This window comes from Rhodnius prolixus, unplaced genomic scaffold (assembly GCF_049639745.1).
Source record: "Rhodnius prolixus isolate KJV_2025 unplaced genomic scaffold, Rpr scaffold_16, whole genome shotgun sequence".
Lineage (NCBI taxonomy): Eukaryota > Metazoa > Arthropoda > Insecta > Hemiptera > Reduviidae > Rhodnius > Rhodnius prolixus.
Window position 1 is genome coordinate 1,556,091 of NW_027411616.1, and position 24,694 is coordinate 1,580,784.

The following is a 24,694-nucleotide window of genomic DNA, read 5'->3' on the forward strand; positions in this document are numbered from 1 at the left end:
TTTGTTAAATTAAAGGTTTTTATTTCTTTTAGATCATTTTTTATTTTATTTTAGCCTTCCCGTAACTTTATACTTCTCATATTTGCTAACTAAAATAAAATGTAGAACAAAAAAGTTACAGAGAAAAAAAAAATAACGCATTTTTAAAGTGCGCCACTTTTTTTGTGGAGCAGTGTATTTTAATTAATGAATTATTCCATTTCAAATATTTTAAGTTTTTATTTAACGTCACCGGATTTACACAATAATTTCCCGAGTTTTTAATACTTTGCACTTGCCCTCTATACCTGATTGAAAGTACACACGCACTATGTTCATAAAAAGGAGTTTCATCTAAATCACCGATGCGACAGTTAAAATCACCGGCAATGCCATATTTAGTGTCAATTGGAAATTTTCCATAAAATCTTTATATGTATTCAGTTAGTGATTCAAAACATAATATCACAACTAGGGGGCCAATAGTTAATTCCTATTACATACGAATTATTATTCAAATTAATTTTAACAAATAGCCATAACACACATTTATCTAGTTCTTCCAGAGTATAACCTAAACTAGATTCATAGAATAACATTATGCCACCACTTGCTCTACCACGAGATTCATCTTTTACAGCGCTGCTATAGCAATATTTATATTCTTTTAGAAAAGATGGTAAACAAAAGCGATCCTCTAATACCCAAGTTTCAACAATGCAGAGCAAATCGTGTTTACAAAAATAATTAATTTGATGTTGATTTAGATTATTTAAGTTATGCAAACCTGAAATATTCCATTTAATACATTGAAATTAAAATTGGGTAAGGGCTGAGAATTAGTTGCTTGAATTGAAGACAAACTTTGAAGAGGAGACTGCGTGGCGTTTAGTAATATCCCAGAAGTACCTATTACAGATGTCCGTTCTTGTTCACCAACAGATTCGTTATATATTATTTCTGAAGTTCCAGAGCCTTTTAAAAAACGAGATTTTAAAAAATTGTCTAGAGATCACCTTTGGCTGGTAAAATGTTTTTGTTCACGTCTTCTCTTCTCCCGAATCCTCACTTCAAAATATAAATTTAACAAATTTGTAAATGTGATATGGGCTGTGTGAATCTTGCCTGTTGCACCAAATGGCCCGTGTTTTAATTGAGTTTGACGCCTCTGGCCTAAAATAACCAACTTTAAATTAAATATATAAACTTCTAAGCATAAATTCATTTCATTTCAATCTTCACATCATTTAGTTAATATAAAGATTTAGCCGTTTGAAACATATTTATTGAATCTGCAATAAACTAAAATAAGGAATTTAATTTTTCAACACTGTCGATATTCAGGAAATGTTTTCATTTTGTTTCACTATCAGCATGCACGAACATAGACAGTAATATACATCTCTTCAATAAGCTTGTTCTAGAGGCAGTAGATGAACATACTCGTACTCCTCTACTCTCTGAACCTACGGCTTCCTAGTTAGCCAAACCATCCGTCGTTTATTGCGTGAACGTAAATTTCGCAGGGCTCTAATTAGAGTTAGGAGCTCTTTATCTGAATTTACGTACAAATTTAATTGAAAAGACTAAACGAACATTTTATTTAGGAATAACTAATTCCGAGATGACTTTAAATGAATCAAGGAAACTTAGTCTAATCAAATCCCAGTCCCTTTAGTTGTGGAGAAATTACAATACTATAATAAATAATTTTCCATTTCTTTTAATATTACTGACAATAAACTACGACAAGTTTCATTTACGAACCATTTTACTTCACATTTAAAACTCTAATTGTACTTGCAGCTTATCTCTTTTACAGTAAATCTATTGTGGACGGTGTAGACCTAATCTACTCTGATATAACCTGCTCTGATATGTCTATTATTATAAATTTATAACTTTTCTTTAACCTACTCAGCATATCCACCATTATGGAAACATTCACTGCTCGTTCTCTACCATAAATTAAACTTCGTTTCTTTAAATGATGTTAAGCCTGCAGATCTGATTGCTACGGTTTCCAAGCCCTTAGAAAGCATTGTTTGCCTATCGGCATGCACGAATAAACAATTATTTGACTCTCAATAACTTAATAGATCTATTGATATTTATAGATAGGTAATGGTTCGAAAACGAGAATTTTTTTTTTTTTGTTTTCCAGTACTGTGTACTTAATCCTAAATCCTTGAGACTGGCACCTACATTAAAAAGAAACAGATCTATCTGACTATACCAGTTATATTCTATTTTATTATAACACAATCCATTTATTTGTCAGAAATGACACAGCTATTAGAGCGTGCTATTGAAATCAGTTGGTTGGGCTGCAGAAATGTCATCCCAAAATGTCTCTCAAGAGTAAGTCAGGTTCTGTTTCAGAATCTCTTTTGTATCATATATCTTAATGAGTCGTGTTTGTACTGTTGAAGGTGTAACGTCGTGTCTTGCTGTTTGTTCTTTAAAAAGTGGTTTAAAGGAATCGTACTGATTTGAAAATTTGTAGAAATATTGTTGTTATAGTTCTGGTTATTGATATTAATTTTCAACAAAATCTACCGGACAGTTTTTAATTTGTGAGTAATTATTCATTTATTAATTTTAGTAAACAGATTTGAGCAAGTAACAATCAAGATTAAATTTGGTGGTAGTAGGGATAGAGAATTGAACATCATAGTTACTTGGACTTCGCTATTTGCAAACATTAACAAACAGTAAGAGAAATTTATTTGGCTATTTCTATCCATAAGTTACATATAAACTGATTTTAAAAATACTAGAAACCATATAATAAATAATAGTAACAGCAATTATGTCGATTGCAGAAGAATTTAAAAATTTTCGTCTTGAGTTAAAAAAAGATTTTGAGGAAACTATATCGAATATTATTGAAGAGATAAAAGAACACATTTCTTTCTTAGACGTTAAAGTTAAAGATGTAGAAACGAAAATTAGAGATGTAGACAGAGAGGTGAGGGAAAAAATATATTGTAATTTATGATGTTAATGAGGATTTCTCAGATTATTGGGAAATGGAGAGATACATATGCGATCTATTTAAAGAAAAACTTGAAGTTGACATTGCAGTTAATGACATCGATTTTATTAGGCGATTAGGCCGAGGAGATAAAAACAACACGCCTGTCCTTGTAGGATTTGCAACTTTTCGTAATAAGCTCCTTGTTATGCGAAACATCCTTAAATTAAAAGGTCTGAAAGTGCTTATTTCAAATGATTTTGCAAAGGAGGTGAGAGAAAAGAGGAAACACTTGTGGCCCCAAGTGTTAGAGGCTAGAAAAGAGCGTGAGGTAAAAAGGCGTGGTTAGAGTATGATAAACTCATCATTAAGGATGATGTTTACTCCAAAAATGCAAATAAAAAGCGTTTGTTGTCTACTTCACCCCCTATGGCGCAACAACAGGAAGTGAAGGTTACAGATATTGCTTCAAGTAAAAAAAATAAAACTGAGAGGACTGAAAACATAAAATCAAACTTAGAGCGTCTCTCATATAAGCCTCAAACTTCATCCGGTAATCATGATAAAAAACAAGTTCAACAAGAAACACCGACACGGCTGAAGACATAGCAATCATCCGTTCTTGAAGGGGGGAAAATTGTGGCTTACAACATTCATGGATTGAAAAAAGCTTTATCTGATCGAAATTTTGTGAATTATTTGAACAATTTCCATGTTTTTTTTTACTTTTCGAAACTTTTGTAGAGGAGAAAGATGTGGGCTACTTCAGCTGTTTTTTTCCGGAGTTTTCACTAAAATGGGTTGCAGCATCGAGAACTGCCACAACTGGAAGAGCTCTCGGTGGGCTTGTGTTTGGTGTTAAGTTAAGAGATAAAATCAATAGGTTAGTGAAATTCACTAGTTTATCCTGCTGTGATGTTATACAAGTTCAACTGATTAATGATTGCATGTACGATATATTGTGCCAGTATTTTATCATTTTCCATTCATGAGCGATATCCAACGGTTGTTCATTTAGCAGAAAATGGACATCGTGTGTACTTTAAATCAGAAAATGTACCTGCAAGAGCAATGTCACCACCGCCAACAACATTAACTGAATTTTTCACATTATGTAGAAATGCTACCTTTGCAAGGACACTACTGTACTCTGAAGTAGGGATAATTTTATTGTTAATTTTCATTTCGATGTATTGTATACATTTGATCATTAATAAATTATGTTTGAGGTATCAAAACTGCCTTTTTGTTAAACACAGCAACGTGTGAACGGGTACAGCTAGTATAATATAAATAATTAATTTGGATTAAATCCCTAAAGTGAATATAGGAAACGTCATATATTTTACTCTGTCTCCGCAAAATATTTAGGAATGACAATATCTAACACTCTTTATTGCAGTAGCAACATCTGTAATGGGATTCACAAATTTTAATATTGTTAAAACTTGATAAAACTTGTTACCTACATCCCTCTATTAAAAACTTATGTTCGCTGCCTTAAAATTTATACAGAACACAAAATTACACTTGATTCCTGCATCAGTTTTATTTCAAACGTTAAGAGAGACGAACACATTACTACACTGGCTCGATGTTGAGTACTAACGGACTTATGTTGCTGGCAATATCTGAGAAAGCTTCTCTAGACTTACAAATTACAAACTGACGGCTTCAGCCTGTACAACTCATAGGACAGCCATTTATCAAGTCCTACAGCTTCCAACTTATTAGAGGTTTGACAAGCAAGAAAACAATTAAGTTTTAAATTTTTCTTTAAAATTTTTTTGTCAAGTTTGGAGGGAATATTAAATTTAAAATGAGGAAGTATTACTTATTTTTCGCCATTATTCTCCATTTCGCCATAGATGTCAAATGTATGTGAACGTGACTATCTACAATCAATGAAAACATAATATTTCTCTGGCATGAATAAGACTGATTATTCGCACCATTCGAACATTATTATATCGCTAAATGAGTACGTATTGTACCACCAAGGAACTACAAAGAAAACTCTATCCGAAAGATACCCAAATCGCTTTAACAAAAACTTACAGTTTTAAAAGTTAAGTATTAGGATTGATTAAAGGACAAAAGGTACACAAATCAGCGAGTACCTAACATTTCCTTCGTTCTTCAGTTCGCAATTTCAGTCAATTAAAAACGTTGGAAAAAGCGAATGTGTTTTAGTTAAGATTGTTTCTAACTTTCTCCACCATTTTCCTGTGCTGATTTCTCTCACTACTATTGGGGCTTTCTGAGCACTTTAACTTCGGCTTGAAACAATGTTTGCATTCCTTTCAGAACTTATATTAAATCTAATAAATTGCCATTGTACTCTTAGAAGGGCGGGTGTTGGTCTTTGTAAGTGGTAGATCCCCAGTTCGAATCGTCTAGCTACGATTTATTTGTTAGAAATAAATGCTAGCAGTAAAGTATATGTTTCCGCCCCCATCCACGACCCCAAATAGGTAATTAGACGTTAGGCCCCCGTCTGTAAGTCGAATTCAAGACTGACATTTCGTTTTTATCCGTGATTTAAATTACGACATTGATAGACTGTAACTTTTTCTCAATTTTAATGTGAATGTGTATCGTAATTTAATGATTATTTAGAATAAAGAGCACAATTAAGATACATCAAAAGATTAGGATTGAAATTAGCGGTTCTCTTCACACGGAGTTGTCAATGCCTTCAATCCAACTCCTGCATAATATGGGAATTGATGGAGTACACCAGATTATTCTATCTGTTGTAAATTTAAAGCGAGGTATGCTGGCAAAATCAGCTTTTTTGAAGTTTTTTGTCAATTTCCTACAATAATCAGAGTATTATTAGGCGATTTGGTGTAGAGAATTTGACTGCAACTATTTCTCCATCTCACACTTCATTTGCTCACTCTAAGCGTTACGATTTTATTGAGGTTTAATTACTTCATAAGTAATTTAGTTCTTTTACATAGCCTCTTAAACAGGGGTATATTCTTACATTAGTTATCGTTGTTAAAATTGATGAGATATTGTTTTGCACCAATCCTACGTTTCAAGAACCTTAATTACAACAACTGCCACAAGAGAATGCCAGGCGTTCTCCCCACCTATTTTTCCTTTACTCTTTCTAATTATGTAGTTCTATACATATTCTAGACTAATTTTTATTTTTGCCATTAATATATTGTAATTGTCCATTGTCAGTTTAAAAACTGTGAGTCTGTATATCAGCAGGGAAGGTTAGTGCGTGGGTAAACAGTCACGAACCCTGCACTCCCACCCTGGCTACTGTAAACACGTCGCCGAATAGATCACTTTTACTTAATATTTCCTGGCCAGCTTTTAAATCCATCACCATTCATCGAGTTTAAAATTATTAGCAATCATTTTTATGTTGTATATTGATAAAATATAACGAACATTTTTTAGTCTCCAACTTTTTTCATTTCTTCTTACACGCTTATTTTATTTTATTTTTTTGACCTTGTGAACATAACAATGGTCATTATCAATCTTCATTTTCAGAATATTTTTTTATCTAACGTTATTCCGTTTCTTCATGCATAGGGTTTTAGAGAAACAGGTCCATACATTAAAAAAAAAAAAAAAAAAAAAAAAAAAAATCCGTTTTCAATGCAAAATACATTTCTTCAACTTAAAATATATTTCTTGTAATAGTTGGAGTTTCAGCTGGAACGCAGGCGCTCTTTTAGTCTCAAAAACCTTTTATTTATTAACCACCATGGGTTGAATTTCAATTTTAATCTTTTTTAATCATTGATTAAATTAAGCCATATTAAATTAAAACTTACACCCAATGGTTAATAGTCGTTGTTTAAAGCATTTTATCGATGTTGTGCTCTTGCTATAAGTTGTCATTTATCGAGCACTATTTCCATCATTTTAGTTTTAGCAAAGGATGTGTTTCATTGCCTATCAGTTGCAGGATAGGACTATGGGGAAGTGATCTGAGAATGTCTGGGATTCAACTGATTACGCTCGATCATTTCCTCTTAAACATTTCTATGAAAAATTTCTGATATTGTCTGAGGGGCAGACCTTATTTACCACCTGTCCTGCCGCTAAAGTCTCCCATCACGAGATTTTCCTAGTACAACTGAGCTAAATTTCTGAAATCGTATTCCCAGGCATTACAGTTTAGATGAATTGGTCCAATACAAAAACATTCTTTGTTTACGCAAACACTGATCACTTGACATTCAGAAGATTCAAAAATTTCACACAATTTTATTAAGTGGTGAAAAGAATTGGCTCTGCTATTACAACATCTTTTATAAAAGAAACTCCTCGAATACAGTACTTGCTCTTAGTGGTGAAAGAGAAATTAAGTTGCGAATACTGCACGATTTCATTATTTTCCTTAAATAGCAGTAAGAATAGAATGGCACGTGGAACTGTATTAGGGAATTAGTATCTTCTCTATCCGGCAAAATTTTATCAAAATCACGCTATGATTTTCAGAGTTATTAACAATAGTAGTTTTTAGCGGGGCCTATGTGGGGCAAACTCCTCTCCTAAAATATGCTCATCTTTGTAACATCCTAAATGGCAGATCTAAATATCGTAAAATTTCGAATCGAATGACATTTCATTAATGAAAATCGTTTAACGCGTCAAAAATTTGTAACGCCTTTGTAATACTTCTCCTTAGTAGGTGTAGAGCAGGACGGTGTTTTTGTGTTACGTAAGCAAGCCCTAACCCCTTCTTCCTGCTAAATTTTATTATAATCGGGCCAAGATTTACTTGTACCCCAAGTCGTGTACACAAACCATGCATTCCCCTTAACAACACGATTTTGCACGTTCGATACGATCGCTGCAGTACTTTCAGTATAAGCCATCCAAAAAAAGATCACGACTTTAAAGCATGCATTATTGGTAAAAACACTGTCAAATTAGTTGATTTTGTCCGCCTTAGCGTGGGATGTTTATTGTAAATCTTACGGTTTCGGATATTTGATCGATTAATCAGATTGGTATAAAGATATTGTCTTTACTATGTTTCCGTTTTGCACTACACCTGCTGACTCAATCACCGAACCGCATTTTCAATGTATTTGACGCGATCGCAGTACTTCCTCTTGAAAAGAGAAGAGAAAATAAAACAAGTTAAATTAGAAACTATTATTTTGAATATTACATGATTATTGAGTTATGAGGGTGGTGACTGAGCGCGTGATTTGTGTGGTAGCGAAAGATACGTGTAGGTGATGATACTGGGAGCCCCCAGCAAAATGGTCTTACAAAAGTGGCACTTTGTGCGCGCGAGGGGTTTGTTTGTTCAATGATGCTTGCTTTAACTCCATCATGGAAGGATCAATCTCTCTTAGAGCGTCCTCTAAGTGCTTATGTACCAGTGTTTGATGGACAGCCCTAGGGTGTTCCGTTATTCGATACCATTCTCTTCTGCCAGACCGGAATAATTACTATTGTATTACAGGATACCCCAGCAAGACAAAGATTGGCTTTACTTATTGCCTTATCATTCCACTCATCGCTCTTTTATTCTTTTATTGGTCGCTTAATTACAGAAAGTGCAAATTTAATTCGTGGCCACGAAAATAAGGTTTTAATTTACCAAAAAAAAATGCCCCTCTACAGAACAATTTTTTCAGTTTTTCTCCATATTCTCCATATTTGTTAGATGGTGTTTTTTTAATTTAATGTAACATAGTAAACGGTTTTAATGCTTTGAGATAATCGCGCAGATTTTCGATTTCAAAGTTTCAAAGAAAACGAGTTTGAAAAATTAGTTTTTATCATTTAATATGAATGTTTGTGTATTCATTGTCTCCCAAGAAGGGAAATTCGCAATACGTTCAAATTTTGAATTGCGCTTTTTGCTAACAGAGGGCAGCACAATAAGGTTTTGGTTCAACCGGAAGTGACACTTTTGTGATTCAATTTAAACTTTTTCAAATATCAAAATATTAAGATCTACTCTATTTTTTTTTTTTTTAAACAATTTTCCCATAAACATTGACGCTTATAAGAGCGAGAATGATTCCCTCTAGCGCAAATAAAATATTTGTTAATAAAATACCTCAAATTGAAGTATAGCATACAGACTTCTATAAATTCTACTGTGATCACTTTCCTAGAAAAAACGAAAAATTCGCTTTTGGGCAGTGCATTAACTCACAGCAAACTTAGATGTAACAATGTAAAAAACATTAAAATTGTTAAGCCCAAAAAGATGACCTAGCCTTTTAGTCGATCTTCTTTAGTCTTTAGTCGATTATTTATCTGCATTTCTTAGGCAAAGGTTTCCCACCCTTCTCTGCTCTTTTACAAAGAAAATTGGCTCTCCCAAGATCAAAGCCAGAGTGAACAAAACTCAGGTTAAGTAGGAAATTTGCCAATTACGTTGGCATTAATTGCAGAGCGGAAGCCGTGCGAATGTTCGCTTCAGGTACTTCAGCTAGAATGTTCTAATGATCTTACATAAACCATTTATACTAAATTCTACGAGATATATGCATTTTATTTGAAATCTTTTTCCAATAAAATTACTTTTTGGAACGTAAAAGGGAGCTGCAAAGATCAAAAAAACACTTAAGAACAATGTTCGGATTGGCCTTAGTAATAATACTAAGGCGATTTCATTCATTAATCAAATTATAATTTTTTAGAAATTAGCCTCACCGAACAAAATTTTGAATGTTCACAACAACGGATCGGGCTAAATCGGTTTTCTCCGATCACTAGAAGAAAAGTAATTCTTAAAGAAGTAATATAATCAGTACAGGCGAAGGTTGAATTTTCTTTTTCTGTACCGATTACTTTTACTCAAAGAAAACAAAATGCGAACTCGCACGACCTTCGCTTAGAACAAATATTATTATGATTATAGACATTTTTAAGATTAGTTAGTAAAATAAATCTATGTGACATTTTACTTTATGCACAAAAGAACGGTTGCGATTGTGATAATAGTGGTAAAGGGATTTTAATCACTAAGTTACTCGAACGAAATACCATATCTTCGGCTAGTGTTTTGAGATAATTCGTTCAGACATACACAAACCATTTTCAAAAAACTTTTCCAGCAGACTTCCGGTTAATACTCAATTTCAAAAATTTGGAATGATCCCAGTACTTCCCTAAATTGGTTCGTATAAATTTTACAGTTTTTAGAAGAATGAGGCGATCGTTCTTTTGGATTTTATCAATTTTTTTTTAAACTTGGAACAACTATTAAGATTTATATATATCTGTTACTTTTAATTGAAACACAAGACAAAATTAATTGGATTTTTGATTCCAGAAAATGTATCCATAGATTTCAAATGTATGTGAACGTGACTATCTACAACAATGAAAACATAATATTTCTCTGGCATGAATAAGACTGATTATTCGCACCATTCGAACATTATTATATCGCTAAATGAGTACGTATTGTACCACCAAGGAACTACAAAGAAAACTCTATCCGAAAGATACCCAAATCGCTTTAACAAAAACTTACAGTTTTAAAAGTTAAGTATTAGGATTGATTAAAGGACAAAAGGTACACAAATCAGCGAGTACCTAACATTTCCTTCGTTCTTCAGTTCGCAATTTCAGTCAATTAAAAACGTTGGAAAAAGCGAATGTGTTTTAGTTAAGATTGTTTCTAACTTTCTCCACCATTTTCCTGTGCTGATTTCTCTCACTACTATTGGGGCTTTCTGAGCACTTTACCTTCGGCTTGAAACAATGTTTTTATGAATCCTTACGGAACATATTAACAACACATAAAAATTCATTGTACTTTTGGAAATTTTATTACAATTAATATGATTTAAATTATTTTACTGCATTAATTTTTTCATCAGTTTTGTTTAGATATTATCACTTTTCAAAAAGAAATTCCACAGAGAAAAGTGAAAGGAAGGCACAGACAGATTTTGTGTTTGCCATTTTCATTTATAATATTTATTTTTTTTTTTTTTTACTGAAGAATAGTCATTTAACTTGATTTTAATAAGAGGATCGAACTATTAATGCGTAGGTGTCTAATGAAACGCTAAACACTTATAAAAACAAATTAATGGCGCTAAAAAATTCAAAACATTTAAAAAAAGAAAAGAAAAAAGAAATCACCATCGAACATAAACGAAACTATTTCCTATGCATTAGGAAATCAGATTTAAATGTAATTTTAGCAAGGCTGTATGTATGAAGCAAATTAGTCAATCCTTTGATTAATTTGAATGGTACTACAATTTACATTCCATTCTTACATTCTTAATCGAATTATATAAATAAAAATTTTAGTACTTATGATTTATGAAGTTCTATAATAATTTTCTATTGTAGAATTAATTTAGAAGTGCGTTCAATTCTGTTATGTATTTATACATTTTTGCAGCGTGGCTTTTTTAATTAGTTTTAGTTCGTATTTATGTTTGGTCTGTTTTTATTTAGCAGCTTCGCTTTCTCTTACTAAGAATTACCATAGCTGGCTGGTGTACATTTTCTTACTTGCTAGGTGTGTGTTTAAATTGCTGATTTTGTTTCAGCTTTGAAGATTTTTACTCCATTTTCCACTTGCTAAATTAGAAATTTTGCAAGTAGCAACTCGTTTGTAAGAAGCGCTAGCAAAAACAAATAATTTCATCTTAAGAAATGGCTCGAGGTTTCTGCGCCAACCTGACAGGCTATAAGTGAACCAGCAGGCAAGAAAGCCTCTACCGAGGGAGTATGCAGGCAGTCAAAGATATCCAGAATATTCTTGCACTGCCCCATCGGACTCACATATCCTTCCTTTTTGTCATTGATATCATATTGAAGTAGAATAAAAACGCTGTTAGCTGTACACTAACTGAAGCATTCACTTATTAGCTGAATCATTTATGAGTCGTTCTGCCATGCAGTCAGTTAAGGACAACTGAACCTAGACAAAGTTCAAAGTTTTCAATAAATTAAGTTGTAATATTTGAGTAAAGAAGGCCAGTCTTGACATCAAATTTTTATGTTTTTAATTCAACTTTGACCTTAACAAAGCATAATACAGACGCCAAACTATTCGGTGCGGAAGTGTGCCTTTCTCAGAGACTCCGTTATTCATGCATTTCCGGCCCAACCTTTTAGTTAAAAATGAGATAACCATTAGTTTGTCTGCGAAGGTTAAAGAAAACCTTGAGAGCTGTTTACGAGAAAAAAACAAAATACTGAAAATCGGCTCAAATGGGACGCACTTCTGAACATCTAAATCTTACTTTAGACCTCCTTAAGAGGAATAAATTGAAATTTCTCTGATTTATTGATTATCCTTTTGGCACACACTAGATGGCCGATTCTAAACACACTTTCAGTATTCGAGGGCCTCAAGCGGAAATTTCTGTTAAAAATATCGTTTTGGATGTCGCCCACAAAGACTGGAGTAGATAAGTGGTGTCCATTCAACTCAGAAAATGATTTGGAATGCTTTCACCAGAAAATGCTGCCTAATTTTTCGGCCAGTGTGGATCGCGGATCCCCTTCTTTGCTTTGTGAAAGTGTGACACCAAGACTACACCTATGAGACAAAAATAGCACTCTTTCCAGTCTATGCACTTAAAGTACAATAAATATTAAAATCCGTGCCAAAAAATCAGCTTTATCTAACTCTTTTAAAACTAGAAATGTGGAAATATAGTGATGAGTTTACCTGGGTTGGGGTGAGATGAATAAGGCTGGCTAGGTGTTCCCTTTCAGGAGCCGAGAGGTACTTTTGTTGCTTAAATCGCCTTTCTAATTCGTAAACCTGCGGATATAAAAATAAAATAAATATATATATATTCAAACATTATATATTATATATAAATACAGTCAACACAAATCTCAAGTGCACATCGCACTTTCCCTTATTACAATTTTAATTGACAAATATCTTCAAACATGTTAACCATAGATCTTCCAACAGACTCCCCATATACAGGTGATCCATTTAAAACGCACCAATCGCTAATAACTTTTTAGGAAAGCGGAAATCCGGAAAAATCCCATTAAATAAACTATACGTTTTTTTGGTCTAGTTATTAAATTTTCTACCCCCGATACTGTAACTTCATTTTTGGCGGAGTTACGGCCAAAAAACTGATCGAGGTTTCATAAGGACCACTGGTTTTGACAATGACTATGAAAACTACATAAAAAGTTGTGAAATATGACGTTGACCTCGTTTCGATATCCCTAATAGTCGTAATATTTAAGATCAAAGTTACAATTTGATCTATTCGTGAACGGTTTTCGATATTAATTTTCCACCAGAAATACACGTTTAAAGAAGTCCTCTGACTGCAAAAAAATTTATTTGTGACTCAAAGAACAAAAATAATAATAATTGAAGATTTTAAAAGATGTAGAACAATTTAATGGTTGTGGGTGAGTCAGAATAAGTTTGTTTTATCATCAAATAAAAGCAACCATCACATCATTTTTATGAACTCCGTATGCAATCTTCAATTATTATTATTTTTGTTCTTTGAGTCACAAATAACATTTTTGGCAGTCAGAGGAGCTCCCAAAACGTTTATTTCTGGTGGAAAATTAATATCGAAAACCGATCATGAATAGATAAAATTGTAAATGTGATCTTAAATATCTCAACAAATATTAGAGATAATGAAACTGGGTCAACGTCATATTTCACAACTTTCTATGTAGTTTTCATAATCATTGTCAAAACCAGTGGTCCTTATGAAACCCCAATCGGGTTTTTGGCTGTAACTCCGCTAAAAATAAAGCCGGGGGGTGGAAAATTTGCAAACTTGACAAAAAAAAAAACATATAGTTTACTTTGTGGGTTTTTCGAAATTTCGCTTCCTAAAAAGTTTTAAGTGGATCACCCTGTATATAGATTTCGGCCATAATCTGTTAAGCGCATTTGCGCCTTCACTGATTTTTTCTTTTTTTTTAGTTTTGTAGAAAATGCTTCAAAGATTTTCATTAAACTTTGTGCTTTTCCAAATAACAATTTGGAATGTTTGCTGGGAAAACTGACCAGCCGGAAAGCTGCAGAAGATTTGATGGAAGCGTTGAAAAGCACCCAAGACAATGCTTTTCTTGAAGTTGTTTCATGTTAAACTTGTAATTGATTCTTCCATATAGTGCGATAACGTACAAATGGTACACCTTCACGAGACACTCCTGTAACGGAAGCGGACAGTCACTTCTTCAGGGGTCTTAGCGTCCCTGCGGGTAACCCAACCTAACAACGCGAACAACATTTACACTGACTGGCAAATAATCACACAAGTGGTAGTTGATGTGTGCGGCTTTTTGGGTTTAGCGAAACCACAGGCGAACTCTATCTTCACGGACCCTCAACAAACACAACACCCACATTTACCTTGGCAAAGATATTTGGGGCGCATGGAGCTAGTTGGTCTTCGACCCTCTCCAATACATTACACTAATTTTTTGGAAATATTCATTGAATTAAAAAAAAAAATCAAAATTTAAAGAGTTCGTTAGATCAGAATTTTTAAGCAAATTATTAAACTCTGTATACACTTGTATGCTTATGTGGAAACCCCATTCCGTCCGGGTACAGTTTTAATTCTAGTTTAACCGATTTCGAGATTATTTACTGTTGCGGGCAGTAGCAGTAACACTTGAACGTTCTGGTCTCAACACTTACCGCAGTTTGACATAATAAAAGTTTCTTGAAACTTTTTCCTCAAAAGTATATGACTTCAATATTTTGCTTTCTTCTCGTTTATGAGGAACTATTTTTGAAAACATCGCTACAAATCTGTTCAGTGAAATGGACTTCCGCTTAGCAGATTTTCAAATTAACCCTTATGATGCACAATACAGTGCGCTTTAGGGAAAACCCCAAATGTGCTCTTAGTTCCCCAGGAAATGCTGCGTAAGAGGGTGTTCGAGCTATTTCAGTTCGCCCCTGTCAAGTGGTACTTTCGGCTGGTTTATTTACTTTCAAACATTTTTGTTGCATCCGACAGTGGTACCCAAATCAGATTCCAATTTTTAACTTTCTGCGGGTTTTCCATTTTGAATTATATTGTAAATGCACTCCACAAATTAATACACAGCCACACATATAGTTTAATTTTTAAAACTCACTTTTTTTGACACAGGGTTTTTTCAAAACTGTGACAAATTTGGAGCGATCTCAACACTTACCTTGAGAGAGAATTTAAAGAAATATAACATTAATCTTCCACTGTCTATTCAATACCTTACCTGATTTTCAAATGCACTACGAGCATGAGTCGTCTCTGTGTAGAACCGGGTGAAATCGCTTAGAGCCCTCTCCGTAGCAGATCAAGTAAAACGCAACTACTCGAGAGGTTCAACAAATGAAGTCTGGGTGCATAGAACCACACCTTTGCCAGCGAATTGTGAAAGCTGGTAAGAGAAATTCTCTTTGGCAAGAACGTAGAGAAAAGCCATTTAAAGGGAAGTCCAGGCGAGAAAACATCATCTAATAATGTACGATGATTCCAACCATTGATCCCGTCTTCAAAACCTGTTGCTAAGATTCTTATAGCCGTCGAAAATGTGACTGGAAAAACCCGTTGACACTGTCTTCGAAGGAAAGAGCGCCAAACTAATTCTCGAAACTTTTTCAGTGTTTTCCGTCCACGAGGGTTTCTTCCAAAATGGTTAACGTCAAAAATAGCGTCAACAGAAGACGAAGGAATTTTTTGGAAAGAGTATTAAATCTGTTGAAAGAAGTACGGATTTGTCTAAAGAATGCTTTATCTCTGTTCTGCTTTCAACGCTTTAACGTAAACTCATGCAAAGAAATAGGAAATAATAGTTAAATAAATATTAGTTGAGATACCTGCGCCTGTGTGAAGAGAACCCTTCTCTTGCGTCTTTGAGTGAGGGGGAACTGCATGGGCTTTGTGTCCGTGGCGGTGCACTGGGACAGCGCAGCCGACATCTGCCCCATGTTGACTGGGCCACCACCGCTGCCTGCACCGCCCATCAGCCTCGTTACTGCAACACACAATCTCAGCCTTAGCCTTTGCGTCACCTTAACTCATTCTCTTTGAAACATGCAATCTTTACTAGTAGTAAGGTGGCAGTCGTGGGAAGTACGATGCTAATCGCTAATCCAAGGGCAAGTGGCCACTGTCTTTCACACTGAGCTAGTTGCAAAATATTTGAATGCTGAGCGGTTCTAATTGGTACCAGCCTTAATTTGTGTTGTTTTCAGGCTATTTTGGTTATGGTTTCTGTGACATAGTAAAATGAAGCATCTAAATTTCGCCCTTCTAGTTTGCTCTAAAAATATATTTGCATGGGGCGACGAGTACTTCTTCGAAAAGAGGAAAAGTAGGTGAAAAAAGTTTCGAAATCTATGTTTCAGTGAGACGAAAAGTTGTCTGTTGATTCAAATAGATTCCCTCCTGAACCACATTATATCTGCGAAAACACGCAATGGATTTCCAGACCAACCTACAAGTCTTTAAGAAAAATATAGTGCGCATAGGGAAATTTAATTATAATTGTAATATCTGAAGTTACTGCCTTGGAGTGCTTTCTCTCGCTTCAATTATCGTGCACCACGTGACCGCCTACTCATCTCTATTGTAACAACAGAAGCAGCCGACTCCACGCTGAAATGAAAGCTTTTTCGCTTATTAATGTCGATTAAAACTTTTACTCCTATAATTTTTAGATTACAAAATTTTAATAATGAATACATTTTTAAATATATTTCAGCAATAGAACAGCCTCATCAAAAAATCTAACATTCTTTGGGGTTTTAAAATATTCGAATAAATGAGATTTGTAATTGTAAGTTATTAAGAACTACTTTGGAGCGCGCAACCCCAGTGGAAATACACAGGCATAGAGATCAGTGACGCATGTCAGGCGGACGCTGCAAATTTGCTTACCTAATCAATAAATATTGTTATAATTAATTGTATGTCAAAATGTTGGCACTTCTGTGAGTTTGTGCGTCAACATGTATTAAGCAAGGGTGAAATATATGTGGAAGTAAGAGCTGCAAGCGTGTCCAGCGCACAAAGGGACATGAATCAGTTGGAACGGGTGTCAACGCCAGGCAGACTGGATTAGTTAGGGTGTCGCCCAGGGTGGGCATTCGCTACTATACACTAAAAATCCCTAAGTCTTACAAAATAAATATAGCAAGTCTTATCGCTTCTAAATCATTTCATTGCTTTGGCATATCCCATTATTATTACATGTCCACAACACTAGCCCATGGAGAAGCGATCAGGCATTACTTGCCGTTTAATTAATAAACTGAGCCTAATCAGGGTTTCGGAGAGCCATAGCAAAAAGAGCAACATTGAAGATATCTGAAATTCTGCTGTCTCGAATATCGCCCCTGCGATTTTCTTTAAAATTGTGGGCACACATTTATCCTGTAGATCCTTAACGTTCTATTTGATACATTATTCCCGAAAAATCAGTTTAAGGGGGTTTCTGTAAGATACATATAATTAAATACTTCCTAGAAGGATAAATGTGTTGCACAACATTCGAGTCCAATAAATGTCCTGACGATTTTAACTAAATTTCCTACGTAGGATCAATCAATTTCAGTTGAGTAATTGTGAGCGGGAAATTCTTTTAAGGGCATTCGGTGAGCGGATTTAGGCTCCCTCTGAACTGTCATTTCGGAGAGCGGATTTAGGCTCCCTCTGAACTGTCATTTCGGAGTGCTACGCAAGTCCACAATCTAGATAATTAGATAATAGATAATACTAGATAATATATACTCGTAATATTATTATATAATAATTAAATATTTTTAAAAATTCGTTTTCTTTCTATTGTAGGCCAATTGTACAGTGCTAGATAAATAAGAACGACTCTAATTTAAGACGCGTTATTCAACGTGAGATCATTGGCGGCCGGAGTCTTTCCCAGGGTACTGTCGTCCTCCGCACGTTCTGTCGTTAACTACACCTTAACTGGGCAGTGAGCTGTAAGAAGAAGAATGACTCAAAGATTTGACTGGATCCGAACCAGAGCTCAGCTGCGAGTCGTGCTCTTACCACTGACCCTGCCCTCTCACAAAGGAACTTGCACCCACAGACTATTTCTAGATGCCACCTCAGTCTTCCAGGACTTTTTAAAATGTTTACATCTAGGGAAAACCCAATTTGAAAAATTTGACGTGATTGTAATGTATTATTCTCTTTTACCAGAGTAATATAAAAACCAGAGGTACTTCAGAGAATATTCCTAGTAAAGAATGCAGAAGAAAAAGGATAAAATATTAGTAAAATATTTAGGAATGAGAGGAAATAAAAGAAAGAGACTGGACGTGGAGAAGAAGTGGAATAGAAGAAGAAAATAAGAAGGAGACGCAGGACGAAAAAGTGTTTAGTCAGAAGTGTGAGTCAGCAAGGGCCACCCCGAGTGTTTACCGAGCGAACTTGCACACAGGCCTGACAGCATGTGTGCACTCAGTCTTCGGAGCTTGCTCTCATCTCTGCTGCTCTTCATTTCCATTCAATATTTCTCACAAGTTGGTCAAGGGCGCCTCTCCTCTGTATCATCTCCTTACACTACATCTTTCTTACTGTTTCTCTTTATATCGATACTGTCTCAGTGCGAAGGAGACTTGGCCTCTTCTTAAGCAGTTGCCAATAAACACCACTTGGTATCACATATTGAAATCCTTCTGCTTACACTTAAACATAAATTGTTTTACTTCCTCATACTAGGTTACCTGGCAACATTCAAAGCGGAGAGCCAGACTTCCACAAAGATTTAGAGGTACGGTTTAGGGGAAGTGGGTCACTAGTTTCAAGCTCATCGCTTTTGCCAATTGTGCATTTTAGAATCATTGGCTTAATTTTAATTCAGACATTAATCGCTATTTCGTTAGGTTACCCAAAAAAATAAGCAATAGGTACTTTAATGTAAAAATAATAATGACCTTTTTTATTTTGGTAGTTGTAGATCTTTGTTCGCTATGCTGTTTAAGTTACTTAGATGACTAACACAAATTGTCATTGTTTGGCTAGCGTACAAGATCTAAGATTACAACAATTTAGAAAAGATTCTGTACCTACCGAGGTCGATTGATTCTATGGGACAGCACTTGGCAATTTTGCCAACACTGCTTATTTATTGAGACTAAATGTTAATTGACCTGTAACTTAAATAAATCGACCGGTTATTTAATAGCAAAGTTCTCCATCTATTTATTTCTGCATTTTTAATATTTTTTATTTGTATATTATGTACATTTACAGTGAAAGTACTTGTACTTGTTTCAATTTTTAGTTGATTGTGTTGTGTAAATTCAATACAATGTATTAATAATAACTGTTTAATTATTACTTTTAAATGAAATAAATTTGTGCTACGGACACTCATTAAAACGTGCAAATATCATTACATTAAAATTAATTTAATTCAATTGTTCAGTTTGTTTTTTAATGGCGTTCTCTTTACCGCTTAAACGTATGTACGGAAACACGCTCGTACGAGGGTCGTTTGAAAAGTCCGTGCAAAAATAAAAACTACTTAATTTTTGGGGGTAAACCTTTTTTATTTTTCAACATAGTCTCCTTTTAGGCTTATACACTTCGTCCAACGCTGCTCTAGTTTGTTGATCCCTTCCGAATAATAGGATTTGTCCAAGTCTGAAAAATAGCCATTCGTTTCTGCAATCACCTCCTCGTTTGAATAAAATCTTTTACCCGCCAGCCATTTCTTCATATTGGGGAACAAATAGTAGTCCGAGGGAGCCAAGTCTGGAGAATAGGGGGGATGTGAAACGAGTTGGAACCCTATTTTCATTAATTTTGCGACCACAACTGCTGAGGTGTGAGCTGGTGCGTTGTCGAGATGGAAAAGGACTTTTTTGTGGGCCAATCGTGAGCGTTTTTCTTGCAGCTCGGTTTTCAAACGGTCCAATAACGATGAATAATATGCACCCATATGGCCACTCCGAAAATTTTGAAACCACTTATAAACTGTTCTAATCGAAGGTGCAGAGTCACCATAATGTTTATCAAGCTTCTCTTTAGTCTCCTGAGGCGTTTTGCCTTTCATAAAGTAGTGTTTAATCAACACACGAAATTCTTTTTCGACCATTTTTTGAAAATCACTCGACTTCCTCGATTCAAACGAATGCCAAACACAAAGAAATAGACCGATCTGGCTGAAACTTGGTGTGTGTTCTTCCAAGAGATGCTACTAACTAAACATAACCTCGATACGCGCCAGTGGTGCTATCTCTCTGACTTTGCACGCACTTTTCAAACGACCCTCGTATAACCACCAAAGTGTCTTTGCTTTTTATATTATTAGAAGTTATTCTTTATTTCTACCAAACATGATTGACAAAGACGTTAAATAACCATTGCTAAGTAAGCAAAGTGTAGCAAACAACATCCCAAAATTTAAAAATTGTTTTTCTACCGAAAATACCGCTTTCAGGTCTCCTTAGTCAGGGAAAAATGGATTTAAGATAATATTGTTTATTTTGTTTACAAAATATCACAGTAACACTACTATTTTGTGGGAGGTAACTACCTTACTGAAGGGTTTTATTCTTTCTCAACTTTTCCTGGAAACACTTCAGCACTTAGAATTTCCTCTAAGCTTCAGCTTGTGATTGAAAACAAATCTACAACTCGCTGTATTTGCATTTTTTGTCGAAAAACTCTATTAATAGAGGCGGGAAAATTCCCCTTAAAGAGCCAATCAGGAGGAGGTCCTATCTCGTATAGGGGGTTAACTAAATGGTCAAAATGGAATTTGGAAAAATTCCTCTAACGGTAGTACCCGTTTATTCAGTGGATAGTTAACTTCCTGGAAAGTGGTTTCTTGGCTATTCAACCACTTGGCTTGTTTTGGTTGTGGTAGGCTTCTCTCGAAGGTTACATTTCTCTGCAATGTACGGTTTCACTAACTTTATTAACCATTAACCATTAAGGTTATTATATTTAATGGGAAGAGAGATTGTTTTAAGGGAAGGAATTCTAAGGTCATTGTAGGGTCAGGTTGGATATGCAGTTAAGAACTTGGAAGATTTTGCGGAGGGTTTGGGATGGTAAGGATTGTATTCTTCTAGAATGGTTTGTTAGAGAGAGCTCGGGAAGAAGCAGTCGTGTGTTGTGTGCTTAGATCTTGTCGTTTTAGTCTGTATGAGGGTCCCAAGTGAGTCTTCTGCTCAAGCACATGGCCAAGTATTGGACGGTGTAAGCTACTGGGCTAGGAGTATTGTCCTAATGCATGTGAGAACAAAGCCCTCGACAACGTTTTAACGTAAAGTTGAGGCACTAGTTACTAGTTGTTAGTTCTAATTTTCTAACGCTTGCACCATGTTTCAAGTTCAGTAAGATGGCTTTGTACGGTTTGTGAATCTGGATCAGAGGAAAGGCAAGCTGTGTTATCTGCAATAAAAGAGTTGATTGTGTGAGAGGATTATGGAATCCCGGAAGCCCCTGAAGTACTTCCTAGCCATGCTCTTCAGAAATCCCGATAACCTGAAAACACAGACGGGCTATCTCCACTTTCCAACCCATAAGGGAGAGAGAGACCCTTTCTAGAAATCACATTTTTTGGGCCCTAAGCCAATTTTGGAGAATTCGGCAAACGTAACATTTTCACTGAGCGAAAGAGAAAATCATGAAATAATATACTATAAATATAGGCAGTATGCATACTGTATGAAGGCACGTTCTGCAGCGACATGGCGGTCTCTAACTATAGTCAATCAACATGAATTACAAAGAGTTATTTGTCAATTAACTAACCCTGCGAGGAGCCATTCTATCAGACCGAAACATTTTTGGGCATCACCAGTTTCTAAATAGTCACTTCACAACACACTTCAAATAACTGCTGTAGTAATTCTTTTAGTTTAATTTTTTATCAATTCTATTTAACAATCTTCCTTCAAACATGGCATTCTTACGAGACCCATACATTTCACGCTAGGTACATTCTGGAGAATGGTTTTACCTGAAGATGAGTAAATTCAAACTCTCATGTTCTCCCTGAACCTATTAAATTCAGTAATATCCATTAATTAAGTCCAGCAACTTAGTAATCCAGTAACTTAAGTAATTACTGTAATTAAATCCAGAAATATTGTCTACAAAGCCTCTAATTGTTAGTTGGTACCAAAGTGGACAGACACCTGCCAAGGTTGAAAACTTGTTGCCGTACTTGGAAACCAAGTTCTTAAAAAATATTAAGAATCTTATTCGATTAAATCACCAAAAAACTGAAAACTAAAGTAACACTTCTTATCAGCTAATTCTGTCCAAAAGGTGACTGTGTCCGATGTGGCACCTAAACCAGACAAAGAAAGTAGAATTTCTTACGGTGGACCACACTTCACAGATAATATGACCAATGGGCGCAAGCGTACCTACCGATAAGTGAAAACAACTCTTTTAGTCTCAGTGGCTCTAAAACGGATATTGCTGGTGAAAACTGGATGTCAAAACTTTGACTCGACCGCAATAGTGCATTAGGGATATCTCAGCGTAGTTTCCGGTTGGCTGACGCTACGGCCGAAATATCTTCAACCAGCAAGAGAAGGTAGGAGGCTGGGAATGATAAAGATTGTGAGGACCGAATAATATATTTACTATGAAGAGAGCGTTGCTACGGGGAACAGCTGTGAGAGAAGTGACGGCAGGTCCCTCACTTCGATATTCATAAACATGATATCAAGAAAAATTGCTTATTAATTCATGACTGGGCCGAACTTACTGCATCAATGCCTGTACAGCATTTTGAATGTCTCGCCCTCGTGCCGGTTGCAGGCACGTACTTTGCCGTGCACTAAACAAATCTCAGTTCATTATTCATAACACCAGCATGAATACATTAATCTTACATGATGTGTTTATTTGCATTCCCTCATATTTCTGAATAATATATCTAAGATGCAATATGCATTTTACCAAGTATGTATTAAAACACACATAAATATTTATTGCTTTGTCTGGCTTCTCATAAGAAGATTGCTGTCGCGTCACATTCTTGAAATTAAGGTTCCAACAGAAATTTATGTAATTTTATTTCTATAGGCTGACAAATATATTCTGAATTTCTTATTATTTCACGTTGCTGGCCACTCCCATCCAAAGGGGCAGTCACAGGATGCCCGTACACTAGTTCTTGGTATTTCTAAAGAAATTTATAATTATTACTTTTTTATTTTATCAATTGCTGCAAGTATATTTCCTTTGGTTACAAATAGGTAGGCTATGAAATTCATCTTAATAACAAAGCTTGAGCCACCCTCTTGGGGGCTAAAGGTTAATCCGTGTGTTTGCAATGAAATCTAAAAGTCGCAATGCAAACGCTGTTTACAGCATTCCGTGCATTACAGGGCAAACCTAAAATTCTCTTCATTGAGCTCATATCCTCATGGATCTTCTTCACGTGCCCTTATTTTAACTTCGATGAAGAACTAAGTTGGCATATATAAAGAAGATTTGGAATTCTTTAGAAGTGTAATAATTAACTGCAATCCATAAAGGCGGGGATAAAGACATGCCAAATGACAATGTAGAGTGCAATTGCATTGCGGCCAAACTGGAAGAACGAGCCACACGGCAACGTGTACGGACGCGCGTCCACCATGACGTGGCCAAGACTCGGCGCCATCTCTCTCCACAGTAGTCAAGTTTAGTTTCTTGTTTTTTTTTATTCCATCACTTGATACTTTTATTTTGTTCAGTTTGGAAGTGGCAGCCTTCTGACACATCAAGTAGCTGCAGTACGTATCCGCTCGCTCGGCCATTGTTCACCTGTCCGCCGAGCTGACACCCAGCTTTTACTATCATAGACTTAAACAAAACAAGAATCTAGCGTGAACACACACGACTTTACTCTCGCCAGAGACACAAGGCGCGCTATTTACTTCTATCTTGCACCTTACACTGCGCCTACCAAATTCAACTCTTCTTTAGTTTTTATGCTCATCCATTGTCAGCTCGTGCTTTTGTTGCAAGGTAGCACAACCCCCAATTAAAAATTAATACAAAATTTTGCAATAAAAATATTACAAACTCTTTATTCCAAACACTAAATATAACAATTTCAATTTAACAATCATTTTCAGTAAGATATTTGATTGTGTTAATCCCACTATCCTGTTGCTAGCAAAATTGAAAAAAATGGTTTCTGTATAAGTGCATTAACTACTATTTTGAAAGTGGACTGCAACAAGTGGTCATTGTTACGCGGCTCTAGTTGGCGCGAGGTCAACTGGAGTTGCCCGACAGACAGTGCTTGGCCATTTGTTCTAACTTTGCTCAGATGGTCAGTAATCATAATAAAATGTGAGGTTGGCGGGTACGAGCTAGCGCTCGGGGACCCCCCCACAAATGTGACTTAGACTGTGACTGGCCTAACTATTAGGAGATCCTAATAGTAGGAGTTCGAACCCCGCGTGTTGCTACTTTTTATTTATTAGAGAAAATGGTAATAGTAAAGTATGTGGTTCCGCCCCCTTCCGCGATAGCTAGTTAATCGTTAAGCTCCGTCTGAAAAAAAGATATATACTTTAAAGCGCTAAGAGTAGCGTGCAGTCGTATCAAATTGTCGACATAGAGTTGGATGGGAGGGGCATGTATTGATCTACATAGAATACCAATAAATGTTTCAGGAAATAGTCTTAGTGGTATACAAAGTCTACCCTTTACATTTAGCGATCGAGAACTTTAATTCATATGAGTAATAATTAAAAGAATAATGGAGGAATAAGAGAGTGACTGAGTGATGTCGTCTGCTCAAAGTGGTGTTTACCACTTTGATAGG

The 24,694-nt window shown here is 35.4% G+C and overlaps 2 protein-coding genes across 2 annotated transcripts in view; one reads left to right on the forward strand and one right to left on the reverse strand.

Annotated features, from left to right (window-relative positions):
* The window catches only part of Rat1 (5'-3' exoribonuclease 2 Rat1), a 139,269-nt gene that overhangs the window by 84,836 nt on the left and 29,739 nt on the right, over positions 1-24,694 (forward strand). The gene's annotated exons all lie outside the window — the stretch shown is intronic.
* Positions 1-24,694, reverse strand: part of LOC141457413 (thyroid transcription factor 1-like) — a 79,887-nt gene that overhangs the window by 35,077 nt on the left and 20,116 nt on the right. The window contains exons 2-3 of the mRNA XM_074134353.1: positions 15,753-15,910; positions 12,609-12,704 (exon numbers count right to left, since the gene is read on the reverse strand). Coding sequence (XP_073990454.1) covers positions 12,609-12,704; positions 15,753-15,910 — 254 coding nt within the window. The remainder of the gene's footprint in view (positions 1-12,608; positions 12,705-15,752; positions 15,911-24,694) is intronic.